The following is a 14,917-nucleotide window of genomic DNA, read 5'->3' on the forward strand; positions in this document are numbered from 1 at the left end:
TAAATATGCCAACAATTCTATTTGCATTACTTTAGATTGTAAGAACAACTATAAAACTTTACACAATGACAAAAACAACCCTTTGTAGAATAACAGAATACCAAAGCTGAAATCCAAGGCAAACTACCTGGAAGTATATCCCACGGACACAATGAGACCGAGGGCCAAACTAGATCAAATAATACTTATATTTAATCCTGGGTGAGGGGAGCAATTTGCATTAGGACTACAACACATGATGAGCAGAGGTTTATTCCTTTCCTCATCATTTATGCATCACACACAAAAGTAGTTGCTCCGAGCCGGGTCGGGCAGCAGCCTGATCCAATGCCTTGAGAACAGGCAGATTCATTTCATTGCCACATAAAAGCACTGTCTCCCAACAAGAAGGAGGAGGGGGGTCTAGACAGGGTCCACTTTACACCAATTTACCATTTCAATATGATCTAAAACAGGATACTGTATATGCAAACTTCACCTACAATAAGTTCGATTTCTATGTTAGATCCCATGATAAACTGCCAACATTTTAAAACAGTAATAGTATGAATATTGAAGTAGAAACTAATGAAGCGTTCTCAAGGTTCAAATGAAATCAGATGGGAGATTAAGGAATTCACCTTAAAATATCTTAAACATCCTAGAGTTTATGATTTTCTTTTTCTTTGTTCTACGTAACACCCACTACAGAAAACAGAACCTTTAAGATTTCCAGAATGTTGCAACCATAGGCAGCCCCTCTCTTCCTTACATCCACACTCTTCTATGTCAATGCCTCATCTCAGTGTTTGTTTTTGTAAGGCTTCTAAAAGGGTACACACAACTTTGTGTTGTCCCCTTTCAGCAAACTTTACACTGAGTATTAAGGAGTATTCAGAGAGAATCCAGATCGCACCATACATTTTGTGTACAGACTGGGCACAGTACCTAACTATTATGTTTATTTTTAAAAAGCCCCAAGAAGGTTGGTATGCACTCTAATCCCTGAGACCTTGGCTCACAATGAACACTTGAAGAAGAGTTTCTCCATCACCCACCCTCTCTAGCAGGCATAGGCAAACTCGGCCCTCCAGATGTTTTGGGACTACAACTCCCATCATCCCTAGCTAACAGGACCAGTGGTCAGGGATGATGGGAACTTAGTCTCAAAACATCTGGAGGGCAAAGTTTGCCTATGCCTGCTCTCTAGCATAGGTAAATCTCTGAATTCTTCTCTCTCTCTTTTCCTAGGTTCTTTGATTTAACCTAACCCTCTGTGCTACCCCTCACATTGCCCAAACCCCAGAATGACACTTAAAGGTGAAGGTAAAGGGACCCCTGACCGCTAGGTCCAGTCGTGGATGACTCTGGGGTTGTGGCACTCATCTCGCTCTACTGGCTGAGGGAGCCGGCGTACAGCTTCCGGGTCACGTGGCCAGCATGACTAAGTCCACTTACTATAGTCTTAAACATGAGTATATTCAGACTCACTTAATACAGGTAAGTTATGGCTAAAATAAAAGTTTGTAAATATAAAACACATTGGTGAAAATTAAAACTAAAAAACAAAACAGACCAAGCAAGATTAAAGTCAACTTGTTCCTGCGTTAACTTCAAGTTCTTTCACAGCACTACAGCTTGCAGCATTTCTTTTAATCTGGCAGATGTTATTCTTTCATACAAGAGTATTTCAAAAAATAAAGGAAAGGTTCTAGCAATCGTGAATTTCAATATGTTATTAATACCACAGAGGAAGGTTCACAAAAGGTTCCAGTGTCAGGAAATGCAGCTTCTGTACTCTTGTGTCACTTAACCTCAATATACTAGTATACGTACAATGTTGCAGCCTTACAACGCAAACACACACCTCTCTACTCAGAAGTAAGTTCAATGGGCCTTACTCCCAAGCATGCCTATATAAGATTGCAATCAGGGAGAGCAATCCAAAATGGGGTTGTGGGGAGAACAGAATATGATGAATAGCCTTTCCTATGCTATGCTGGGATCATGCCAGTAGGGCGGAAAGGGTGGAAGCAGCATTCCCCACTTTTTTATTCTGTTCCTCCCCCGCCCCCTTAAAGCAATTCCCTTCTCATTGGAATCTAAACTGTGCCAGCTACAGAGCTGGTATAATTTGTCCCTCATTCCAGGAGCATGTTGGGGGAGCAAGATAGTTCTTCTGGCATGCCCTCAAAATGCCTTCTCTTCACATCCCTACTCTCCCCAATGTCTAAGATACAACACCAAATAGGAATTGACTGCTGAACTTTCTGCATTCTCACAGAGGAGACTTGCTGTGTTAAATCTCCCACTTTGGTGGGAGACATCTCTCTCCAGCCTCAGAGACACAGAGAGATCCAATGGATTTGTTGGCTTCTGGGATGCTCTCCCAGGAACCAGAGGACTGCAACGTTAATGTTGAGATAGATGACACTAAGCTTCAGCACTATGAGAAATTCCATAAATTCTTCAAATAATTCTCCTTATCATATTCTTTCACACACAGCCTAGATGGTCCAGTTCTATGCCAGTTCTCCAGAGCTTCCCAGACATCTCCTGCCTACCCCCATTATCATGCATAGCAAAAGGGCAACTGAAGAGAAAGGGAAACTCTGAAGCATCAATACCACAGGCCTCAATGACAAAACCAATCTGCATGAGAGGTAGGGCTGGAGGAGAAAAATATATATTAAAAGGATTTCTTTAAATAGCAAGTTAACTAACCAGAAGCCAGCTTTGAAGATAAGTCACAGCAGGTGACTCCAAGATCATGAGCTTTCTCATTATACAAGCACTTCATTGTCTCATCCCAAACAGTTAAATCTCCACATGATGATCCAGTCACAAAGAAACTTGCATCAGGAGCAAATGCACAGGCTACCAAAGAGCCATCTTTAACACTGCCAGATCTGAAATACAAGAATAAAGGATCATGAACTTTGGAAGTGCAAATCACATAAAATATTACAAGCCTGATAAAGTAAGATAAGCATGAATTAAACCAATTCTGAAAAGGAGAATATAAACAATCTAATGCAAAGCAATTTTGCTGGCACCTCATACACCTACAAATATAGGTACTACAAAGGCACAGATATATCATCTAACTATGAAACATCAAGACCTGCCTGTTGTCTATTTACCGGTACTTGCAGCAGGGTATGGCTGCCGGGGGCAGGAAGCCAAGAGGCACCCCTGGGGGGCGGGGCACCGCGGTGCGTGCGTCATGGCGTCATGACGCACGCGACGCCCCGCCCCCGGGGGTGCCGGGCGGCAGATTCGGGAGACTCCCGAAGCCGCTGCCCGGCGGCGGCACCACTTCGTGCCGCGGCTGGTTGTGCCTGCGTGAGCAGCCGCTGCACGAAGGGGTGCTGGGCGGCGGATTTGGGAGTCTTTGCGGGCTGCAAAGACTCCCGAATCCGCCGCCTGGGCTCCCTTGGCGGAGCACAAGTCGGGGCAGGGAGAGGGACGGGCCAGAGAGGAGGGGTGTTTGTTGTAATTTGTCCAGGGAAACGGGAACAACGGGCATGTTCCCTGCTGGCCCAAACACCCCCGGCCGAACTGCCGGTCGAACTTCAAAGCCCTGGAGCAGCAGCAGAAACCAGAGACCTAGCTTCAGAAAGCCAGGCACTCTTTCTGTTCACTTAGCAGCAGAAGATGCACCACAGAGGCTGGCATGAGCGTTATAATTAAGCATTTATTAGGCGAACATGAGGACAAAAAACATACGTGCAGTCTCCTTCATGTTCGGAAAACGAAAGAGAAAGTACAGACTGAGGAACGGAAGTTCCCAGCAGCACAATGGAACACTATACAGACATGTGATAAGCTCCCATCCTCAGTCTGTTGTTAAGGTGGAATGGGAATTACAACAGTGTCCAGCCAGCAGCGGAGCTCGGCAAACAGGCAAGGGGCGGGCCAGCGAGGAGGGGGTGGCACCCCACCTCGCTGGCCCGCCCCTTGCCTCCATGTAGAGCTCCGCCGCTGGAAGGGGGGGCTATTTTCGGCACTGCCGGGACAGAGCCGCAGGGGCAGCCAGCGAGGGGGGGTGACACCCCTCCTCGCTGGCCGCCCCTGCGGCTCCACCTCGGCAGTGCCAAAAATAGCCTAAAAAGAATTTTTTAAAAAATAAAGTAAAAAAAAAAGCCCAGGAGGCAGGGCCGCCCCCCGATGTGTCACCCCCAGCAGGGGTGCTGCCCGGGGCCCCCCCGCCCCCTCCGCCCCTCCCTTGCTACGCCCCTGGCTGCAACATTAAACTATTATTTAGTATTACAAGAATGAGCTTCACTTAGCCTTGAGCTTGCTTCACCTTTCTTCTCTCCTCCTCAGGTACAGCTGGAAGGACTTTGGAAGCTTCAACTTCAGTTTTAAATCAACCAATTTAACATGTTATCTGTTCCCTAGACTGTTTAATCTTGGCTACAGCTAAATGAGACAAGCCAACTTTATAAACTATGGTTTGAAATTGTCCTCTTTCACGAAATCATACCTAAGACTAACTAAGGAGTCGGGTAACATAGCAAGTTGTGGCTAATCTAAACAAAAGGGAAAACTTCCTAATTCTTATTTGAACATGCATCAGAAGAGAAGGAGGAAGCATGCAAGTGTGAGGCTTACTGTGGTTAGTTCTCATAATGCTGAACCAAGGTTTATCATTATATGTAAACAAGACCACTGAATCACATGAACTATGAGGAAGAAAGCTGAACATTCTTTAATATATTAATTGCATAATAAAAACAGTTTCGAACTAAATGCCAACTACATAAATGCATTAATCCAAAACACAGAATTTCTAGCAATTTATATTTTAATGGGACCCATAAGCACCAAAAGGTACTGAGACTTGTGGATTTAGAAACAAATTACAATATAGCATGAAAGAAGCTGAGGGGGACACCAAGGAATCCGAGATGGTTTTTGGATCTATACAGTACTTTCACCTAACATATTAATAATAACTACATCAAACTGGTGCTAAAAATTAGAAATTCATTCCCAAGTTCTGGCTCTGCTATCACTCACAAAAAACCAAAAATCTGTTGCTCTGTGAATTTCAGTGTCTCATCAATAAACACAATGGGATGCTTATTGTAATTGTTCTGGTAGCGGATATTTAAATTGCTATTTAAGGAAAATAAGTTATCACCATTTTTATTAACAACAGAAATTATACTGACGTCATCTTTACTATTGTAGAATAAAGTCTAATGGCTTCTTCCAAAGACAGAGATGTATCTAAAAGTACTTTAATAATGTAAAATTTGTGTCCAGGTGTTGTTGGACTACAGTGTGCATCATCCCTAACTAATGCCTAAGCTGGCTGTGGCTGAAAAGAGTTGTAGTCCAGCAATATCTGGAAGGCCACAGGTTAGCTACTCCTTTTTTAGTTATTGGGACCTGACGTACTCACCGGTACACTTTAAAAGACTGAACATTCCAAAGATTTACACTTCCATCAGCAGCTCCTGAAGCCAAGTACGTGGAATTAGGGGAAAATCGACAAATTCTTACAGGATGCCTACAGGGGTGCTCCAACACTGCCAGTTTCAGTCCATTGTGAGTTTCCCACAGAACTATGTTGCCATCTGTAGAACATGAAGCTAAAAGGTTTCCAAAAGGAGAGAAGCAGCAGCAGTGAACAGCATATGTGTGGCCTCTTAGTGGTGAGTAAGGAAGCTCATCAAAACTGCTTAAAGAATACAGACGGATAGATTTATCCAGGGAACATGTAGCCAAGTAAGAAGAAGAGAAGGCACAGTAGTTGACATCATCACTGTGATCCGTCAAAGTGCAAATTAACTTCACCATTTGGTCATATAAAGTGACCTGCAATAAAGAAGAAAAAGTTATAAGCATTCATAAATGTCTAGATTATGTTCCTTTTTATTATCAGACATTCTGATTAGAAAGTAAATATTTATCTTTACCACAAAAAAAATTCAAAAAGATGAAGATACAAACCACTTTAAAAATTGTATTTTACAGCCCAAGGACATGTGAACATGTGACCCCAAAAGGTGCACAGCATAAATCATATTTCCTAAATGTAGACACTGTCACCAATACAGAATATTTATTTGCAAAGACACCCTTGTTCTTGAGACTGCAGCGCAGAAAAGAAACTCACTCCTGCCCTATCCATGGGCCAATGATACCACCTACCTCCAAGGAGGAACACCACAGCAAAAGGAACACCAGCTGGGTCCCATTTATCAAGCAGGAAAGGAGCAGCTGAAAGCAACTTACTTTCCCCTCCAGGAAAAAACATTCATTTTTAAAAATAATAATTTTTATTACATATATTTTTTATGAGAACCACAGAATATCAAAAAGAAAAACAAGACATACTAACAAAACACATACATTTCACAAATAATTACATTGAAATTTTCCATTGTATGGTGGCTTCCCCCAAACCCCTCCTCTGAGCTTCATTGTGCATTTCTTTCCTGTAGCAGGTTCTTTTTCTAGACATTTAAATTGTAAATAATAATAAAATCAATACTTTGCAAAACATCAAACTATATAAGTTACCGATAACCTAACTGTACTTCCATAAGGGTATTCTATATGTTGCAACATTTCTTCAAATACTCTTTAAATTTCTTCCAATCTTCTTTTACTTTCTTCTCTTTCTGGTCGCAGATCCTTCCGGGGGGAAAACGTTCAGCTCCAACTTCCAGTTGCCATGGGATTACAGAACAGAAGGATAGCACACTCTGAATCTATCTAAGGCAGTGTTTCCCAAACTTGGGTCTCCAGCTTTTTTGGACTACAACCCCCATCATCCCTAGCTAGCAGGACCAGTGATCAGGGATGATGGGAATTGTACTTTAAAAAAACAACTGGAGACCCAAGTTTGGGAAACAATGATCTAAGGGCTGCTGGGTTATGCATTTGTACTACCTGCCTAGATCAGATAGTATTGATGAGAGTATGAAATTTCAAGAGCTGGTACCTGAATTTGTTTGCTTTCCTCCTCATTCATTTTGTATCATGTATAGGGATAGCAGAAAATTCCACTCTAAGCAGACAAAGGAGCTGAAATTGTAGCAGTCTGCATGTTTGTGGTCAGGAACACACATTAGGCATGTGAATATGATCGGTATTGACTATTCATTTTTTAGCCTGGAAATGATACATAATTAACGACTGTGTCCACCCCTTCCCCCATTTTCTGTAATTTTGTCTGCATCAAAATAAATTGCCTTTACATTGAAACAGTATGGAATTATGTAATTAAAGACTTCATTAAGGACATGATTACTTACATTAAATTCAACCATAACAGACAGTAACATGAATAATGTAGTTTTTGGCAGAAGCTGAACTGTTCTTCCTCAAGCCAATTTCTCATTTTGAGTGAGATGTGCCATGATTAAATGCTGCATCCACACCAAAATCCTTCCACATAAAAACCTAGACACAAAGGCAAAGGGTTTTTGCCTACCTAGCCTTCTTTCTCACATACTAGTCCCCCCCACCCCCTTTTTGTATGAAAGTGTGTAAAATCAGGTGAGTCCATCCCACTTACATTCCTAAATGGTACTGTCTAAAAATAACCAGGTCTTCTTTCAGTTACGTATTTGTAGAAGTGGGAATAATATTGAGCCACTTTATAGGAATGTTGCAAGTAGAATTGAAGTTATGGCTGTACATAATTCTACAATTTTTATTTTAAAAGTCTAAAATAATGAACAGTAGCAAAAAAGAACAGCTTTAATCTTCAATACCTGTGACAATAAATGGAATCCTCTAAGCAGCAGGAGTACACACACTTCTTAAATAATTCTTTAATACTGGCTTGGATTCTTCTGGTATGTTGTTAAAATCTAGTCACAGAAGCCTGGCAGGAATAATAAAGTTACAGGTAGGTAGCCGTGTTGGTCTGCCATAGTTAAAACAAAATAAAATAAAAAATTCCTTCCAGTAGCACCTTAGAGACCAACTAAGTTTGTTCTTGGTATGAGGTTTCGTGTGCATGCACACTTCTTCAGATACCAAGAACAAACTTAGTTGGTCTCTAAGGTGCTACTGGAAGGAATTTTTTATTTTATTTTGTTTTGGAATAATAAAAACAGCATAAACATTCAAAACAAATTATGGCTCATGGACCTTACCCAGTTGTACATATACTCATCATGTGTTCCACACATCTTGTATGTCTGATGAAATTGTACAGTCATTTATCAACAATTATTTAGATGGCACAGTAATACCAATCAAACTTGAAAACCAGAATACCAAAGTCTGATGAGTACTTATCAGACCACCTGATAATGAATACTGACTGTGTTTCAGGTATGAGCCATATAAAATCATTTGCATCTACCTACCATTTAAAGAACTTTACCTGTGAGTATACTGTTGTGTAAACATACTTAGGATTGCACTGCCTGGCACCTAAGCCTCCCTCCTCCTCCGTTATGTTACAGGAGCCATGTGCTTTGAAATTACTATTACAAAACAGAAAACCATTTCTGTAACTAAGTATATGATAGGGCTCTGAAACACATTAAAGGTTACCAGATTATTTTTCAATTAATCTGGGGTCACTTCAGAAGGAATGATAGGATTTTTAAAGGGGACTGATTTGTAAATCCAGGAAACAGGGATGTCTGATAACCTTACATTAAAGGTAACTTTGGAAGGTTATTTCTGTATACCACGGAGAGAAAAAGACAAAAAGATAGTACTGAGTTCCATATATTGTGTGCATGATAGTTTGTACGGATGGATACAAATTTAGAAATAATTACTACAATTCAAGCAGAAATACACATCCCCACCACAGTGGGGGAATACTGATTGTTCCCCCTCACCCTGCTGTTCGCGTTTTAACTGGGCAACGTTTTTACAGCCCAATCCTAACCCTATCTACTCAGAAGGAAATCCTACTGAATTCAGTGGGGATAAGTGGGGCCAGGACTGCAGCCTATGATTTCTACTTGTCAGAATCTCAAGCGACAAAACTTTGTGCCGGTTGTGGTAAAGCTTTAGTAGTGTCCTCATTTCAGGAATATGCGGGGTTTTTTTCATTCTACATTTTGAGCTCCTTAACAAGTGTGCTTTATGCGAACTCGCTATTTGTTCCCATCAACCTTGAGCACCTGTGACGCGCGCTTCTTTATTTTCTTTATTTCTTTATTTTCAGTGTATGTATCCGTCAGCGGCGTGACCCCAATAGAAACATTACCGCGCCCCCCCAAAAAACAACAACAACAACACACCCGGAGCCTGACTGGCCAAGCTTTGAGAGGGCGACGGAGGGCTCAAAACAGCCATCCGTTTGAGAGGAGCCCCCTCCCCGAGGCTCTGAGGTGCAAACCTCCGGCTCCCCCCGCCCCCGAGGCGGTGGGGGGCGTAGAAGCGTAGAGTGAGGCAACGCCTGCCTAACGCCCCCTAACTGCTCCGAGGGGAAACAAAGAGGAAACGCCTGCGCAAACGACGCCAGGCTTCTCCTCTCCCAGTCACACACAAACACACCCGCTGCTCCCCGTCATTACGCAGCGCGCGCGGCCACCCACCCGCCCGCCTTTTCAAACTTGAGCGTTCGGTGGCGGCAGTTGGAGGTTGCCCCGCTCCCTCTCCCGCCCGCTCTTCCATTCCTTACCTCTTGTCTTGCGACTGCGCCGAGAGCTCCGCTTCTTCCTCTTGCGGCCTGCGCGAGCTTGTGGCTGACGGAGCACAACAACAACACCTGTCCGCGAAGGTCACGTGCGTGCGCGACGCAAAGGGAATTCCACGCCCCCGCCGCCTCCGTGTCTGGAACGCCGGCTCACCTGCCGCCTCCAACTGGAAGGCGGAAACTGTGAGGAGGAGGGGGGGGGAGAGTTGGCGAGCGCGCTGATGTCACCGCTGCCTCCTTTTCGACACGGCCAAGAAGGACGTTGGTGGAATAGCAGTTTTCCCCCCTCCCAGGCTGTCAACTTCCTTGCTCTTCCCGGCCCCCACCTCGCCATTTCACGCCTGCTGCTGTTGCTGCAGCCTGCTGGGGGTCCGGGGGTGGGGAGAGAAGGATGCAAGGTCTCCCAGTCTAACGCACAGGCCAAATATTGCATTCCTTGTCAACTTCCTGCACAATTAGCGCGAAGCCTGCCGGAGGTTTGTCATCTCCGGATAATATAGGACAATATTTTCCACATGATAACATGGCCCGACATTGCCATGTTGTTTTCCTAATGCGTACACGGGGAGGGGAGCAATCACGTTTGATCTGACTACAGGTGTGATCGAAAACTCATGCATTGCATCATGCAGCTTACTGGTTGCTATCATACCGCTATACTCGATTTTCTATATACCTCTTAAGCCTTTTATCCAGCTTGCCCAGCGTCTTGCTGTTCTGAGTACGGAATAATAAGCAAACCAAAGTCACCGTCGGAGGTGATAATACGTGTTTTTGTTAGATGGGTTGCTTTTTTGGCTTGGCATAATTTGTTACAGATCTAATACATCTGTAAAAAAGAAATGGCTGGTTAGGATCTGATGAGATTAAGGACAGGATAAGAGCCTTAGCATCTCCATGTCCCACAGTGGTGGAACAGATGTTTAGAGAAGGCCCTCAAGCAAGAAGTAGAGCAATGGCCCTATCGCACTAAAGTTCCCTAAACTGGTACCAAGATATTCTACCTATGATCCTGGAGAATAGTACACAGTGATTATGACTAGTAGCAATTGCCTCATATCTATGAATTTTTCTAATCCTCTTTCTAAAGCCATGTAAATTGGCATTCAACTTTGTGCTGTGAAGAAGTGCTTCCTTTTGTCTGTCCTTGTCCCCCCCCCATTTGTAATATACAAGTCATAAAGTTATTCATACACAGCTGTTTTCCCCCAATCCCCCCTAGAAGCACCAAATATTTAATTAGATTTAACTTTTAAATCATTTAAGTTTTTTTAACCAAGGTATCATTCCAGAGATTGCCACGGGACCTCAGAGGCCTATAACCACGTCTGGCTGGGTTTCCCCAGCCACTCTGGGCGGCATCCAACAGAGATTAAAATACATGAAAATATCGCACATTAAAAACTTCCCTGAACAGGGCTGCCTTCAGATGTCTTCTGAATTTAAGGTAGTTGTTTATCTCTTTGACATGAGATGGGAGGGCGTTCCACAGGGTGGCCACCACTACTGAGAAGGCCCTCTGCCTGGTTCCCTGTAGCTTTGCTTCTCGCAGTGAGGGAACCGCCAGAAGGCCCTTGGCGCTGGACCTCAGTGTCTGGGCAGAACGATGGGGGTGGAGACGCTTCTTCAGGTATACTGGGCCGAGGCCATTTAGGGCTTTAAAGGTCAACACCAACACTTTGAATTGTGCTCAGAAACGTACTGGGAGCCAATGTTCTGTCAGTGTTACACTTGTAATGAAACCATGCCATGTTGATTAAAAAATAAGTGATTTTCTTGCCTGTTCAACTCTAGTACATGGGTTCTAAGTTTGTCCATTAAGTCCCAGAGTTGTAAGATCCAGATCCCAAACAAGTCTACATTTAGAGTCTTTCAGTAGTAAGCTGTGCAGACTTCATGAGCTGCAAGTAGAAGTTTTGTTCCCTCAATGTATGTAAACAACTACAGCAGTTGCCTGGGTGTCTGTGGTAAGTGTCACTTTCAGGCATTTGGGGAAAACATTCTGTTTTCCAGGTGAGCAGAGTGCCATGTAAGTGATACATTTTAAAACAACTTCCAGAGGAACAGGTTTATTATTATTATTTTTGCAGAAAAACCACCAAAAGTCTTGTAGCTCCTTCAATATTTAATATTTATTATGGCATGAGCTTACGTGGACCAAAGCCCATATTAATTTCGTAAACAGATAAGGCTGCTTTAAAATGTATTACAGTACTTTCAATGACCTCCACACAGATGCAAACATGATACTCTACAATATACCCTCTGTATTAGATTAGTTTGGCTACTAGTGCTTCCTTCTTCATTTTCAGCTGTTTTATTTATCTGGGCTCTGCTGATGCAGTAGAATAAATAAATCATTTTTATGGCAATATAAATGTATTTTATATCACAGCAACATTGTTGTTTTCGATACATTTCTAAAGTTTTCTAAATATTCACTCACTTGCATAGGAACCTTTCAATAGTCAACCAAATTTCATTTACAAGTGTCAACTTACAAGCCACTTAACCCTGGCAATGATGGGGAAACCCAGCCAGATGGGTGGGGTATAAATTTATTATTATTATTATGCTTGCACTCCATGAGAACGACTGACAGTGGTGTAAATATCAGTTGATTAAGTATGCTGGTTTTGGCAAGTTAACATTTATTCAGTATTGCTCATACTGAGTGACAGAATGTCATGGGAATTTGTGTCTCAAACCTTTTCACTAGTTTTCTTTATAAGTTCTCCAATGTGGGTTTTTGGGTCCCATGTCTGAGAGACTGGCCAATTCTGAATGGGGTTGCACTCACTCTGAAAGTACAGGTTCAGGGTTTGAGGTTTCTCTTTGATCCATCTTTGTTCTTGGAAGCTTAGATAGCCTCAATGTCTAGGAGTCCCTTTTACCAGCTGCAACTGGTATACCACATATAGCCATTTTTGGTCTTGATTATTACAATGCACTCTTTGTTGGGCTATCCTTGGGTGGGTCCAGCTAGTACAAAACACTGCAGCTAGACTGTTGATGGGGATAGACTATAGCATAATGCCAGCACATATCTCCAGTGCTCAATAGCTTGCCCATGTGCTACTGGACCAGGTTCCAAGATTCTTGTATTAATTTACAAGGCCCTTCACAACTTGGATCCTGCATACCCTGGGGACTACCTCATCCCTTGTATCCCTCAATCACTGAGATTTTCAGGGAAGTCACTTTTAGTCACTCTGGTTAGTCACCAATTTTGTGGAATTCCCTTCCAACTGAGGTTAGACAGGCCCCACTCTGTTGAACTTTTGGCATTTACTTTTATAACCTATTAGGCTTTTCAGTTGAATTCTGATTGAAATGTATTAACTTATTTTTAGTTTTACTATATTGGGTCTTCAATACACCACTTAGACACAACTGTGATTACGTAGTTACCAAAATGTTGAGATAAATATATATATAGATAGATTTCAGATTTCAATAAAAACTTAACATTGTATCTCTTTCTTTCATTCAGGCAGGGACAGTTTAGTTATAAGTAAAGGAAACTTCAAGGGGGAAGGGGAGGAAAAGGAAAGGAATTTTAATTTTAATGTTACTTTTAAAATGAAGATTTAGGCAGTTAAAAAATGGGTAGTCGAATCAAGGTGGTTCTCCCCAGTTTGACAAAGAAGCTAGAGAAGCAGAGTTAAAATACACAGGTAACAAAATAAATAACTCATTTCTATGTGAAATGAAAAGCAATGAGTGATGCATTCAATTGTTTTAAAATTCACAATAGGGAGTAGATAAAGTCTGAATCCTACCCATGCATCTGAGTTCAGTGGCATTTACTACTACTACTACTACTACTACTACTTATTAGCCTACTATTAATACTAGAACTTGGGACAATCAAATGAAGCTGAATATAGGAAGATTTGGAACAAACAAAAGTCCTTCACAGTGCATAAACTATGGAATTTGTTCCCACAAGTGATGGCCACCAACTTTAGAAGATTAGAGAAATTCATGCAGGGAAAGGTTCTCAGTGGCTACTAGTCATGAGGATGGCTATATTCTTTTTCCACTGGTAGAAGAGTATGCTTCTGAATACTTGTTGGAATCACAAGTTGCAGTCAGGTTCTGCTTGCAGGCTTCCCATAAGCATCTGGTTGGCCACTGTGAGGATAGGATGCTGGACTAGGCAGGCTTTTGGCCAGAACCAGCAGTTTCCCTTCTTTTCTTATGGTGACCTCAAAGGATAGTTGGTCTCTAAGGTGCTACTAGAAAGAATTTTCGATTTTGTTTTGACTATGGCAGACCAACACGGCTACCCACCTGTAACTGAATCAAAGGATACTGTTACCTCTGTGGATATATATGACTTAGGAGCTGCTCTCTGGAGTAGGATCCCTAAGATCTAGTCCCAGTGCCTACTATGGTGGATTTGCAATTGTTAATTGCCTGTGCTTCTATAATCAAAATTTGTTTTGTGACTGCTAATACCAAATTATTACTGTTATACTCCTCCTCTGCCAGATGAAATGGCAAAAGTGAATTTTAAAAACTGATATAAAAAAATATAACTTTTTTCTTTCTATTAACAACTTTACACTTTTCAGAAGCACTCATTACAATTTCTAGTACGGAACCTGGCCATAAATATCAATAAGTCAAGCAGAACAAATCTTCTTGTAAGCCTTCGTATGCTAGAGATAAAAGACTGATTTCTAATTTGGATAAAATAGAATTAAACATTTCTGAATAATTTACTGAAACTAATTATCCACTCTCCAGTCACATGTATTAGGCAATACAACACAGAAATAAAGCTATTCTACTGCTACATATCTAAATAGTCTCTAAAAAGCCTTGTAAGAAAAAATTAAATCACTATGAGATTTTATTGGAACAACAACAACAAAAACCATTCCATTAGTAGTATTAGAGCTTGGGCACCACTGAAAGCTTTCTGATTTTGATGCTATAAATACTTTTGCCAGTAAAGGTGAATTACCATATCTTTGACATTTTACTAGTGAAATACCATTATACAAGTGAAGCAGCCCTTGCACTTGGTTTAGTAGGAACACAATCCTACACACCCAGGATGGGGAACCCATGGTCCTTCAGACATTGTTGAACTCCAGCTCCCCTCAGTGAAAATGATGGTTATTGTAATCTAGAAACTTTCAAAGGGCCACAAGTTCACCAATCCTACTAACTGGGATAATGTCCCCCAAAATTCAGTAGAGCTTACTTCTGAGTATGTATAGGATCGTACAACATGTCAGAATGAGCCTCAGAACTGCAGCATAGACCAGGAGACTATGTAATGTAATGGATGTA

The 14,917-nt window shown here is 41.9% G+C and overlaps 1 protein-coding gene across 5 annotated transcripts in view; it reads right to left on the reverse strand.

Moving 5' to 3' along the window:
* The window catches only part of WDSUB1 (WD repeat, sterile alpha motif and U-box domain containing 1), a 47,282-nt gene extending 37,590 nt beyond the window's left edge, over window positions 1-9,692 (reverse strand). For 3 of the 5 annotated variants that reach the window (XM_033165495.1, XM_033165503.1, XM_033165486.1), the window contains exons 1-3: window positions 7,716-7,839; window positions 5,393-5,808; window positions 2,704-2,888 (exon numbers count right to left, since the gene is read on the reverse strand). In XM_033165495.1, the coding sequence (XP_033021386.1) occupies window positions 2,704-2,888; window positions 5,393-5,790 (583 nt within the window). In that variant the 5' untranslated portion in view covers window positions 5,791-5,808; window positions 7,716-7,839. Of the gene's footprint in view, window positions 1-2,703; window positions 2,889-5,392; window positions 5,809-7,715; window positions 7,840-9,595 lie in introns of those variants that run through there. The other 2 variants (XM_033165510.1, XM_033165521.1) reach the window with 2 other exon arrangements.
* Window positions 9,693-14,917: the final 5,225 nt, after the last annotated feature.

This window comes from Lacerta agilis, chromosome 1, assembly GCF_009819535.1.
Source record: "Lacerta agilis isolate rLacAgi1 chromosome 1, rLacAgi1.pri, whole genome shotgun sequence".
NCBI lineage: Eukaryota > Metazoa > Chordata > Lepidosauria > Squamata > Lacertidae > Lacerta > Lacerta agilis.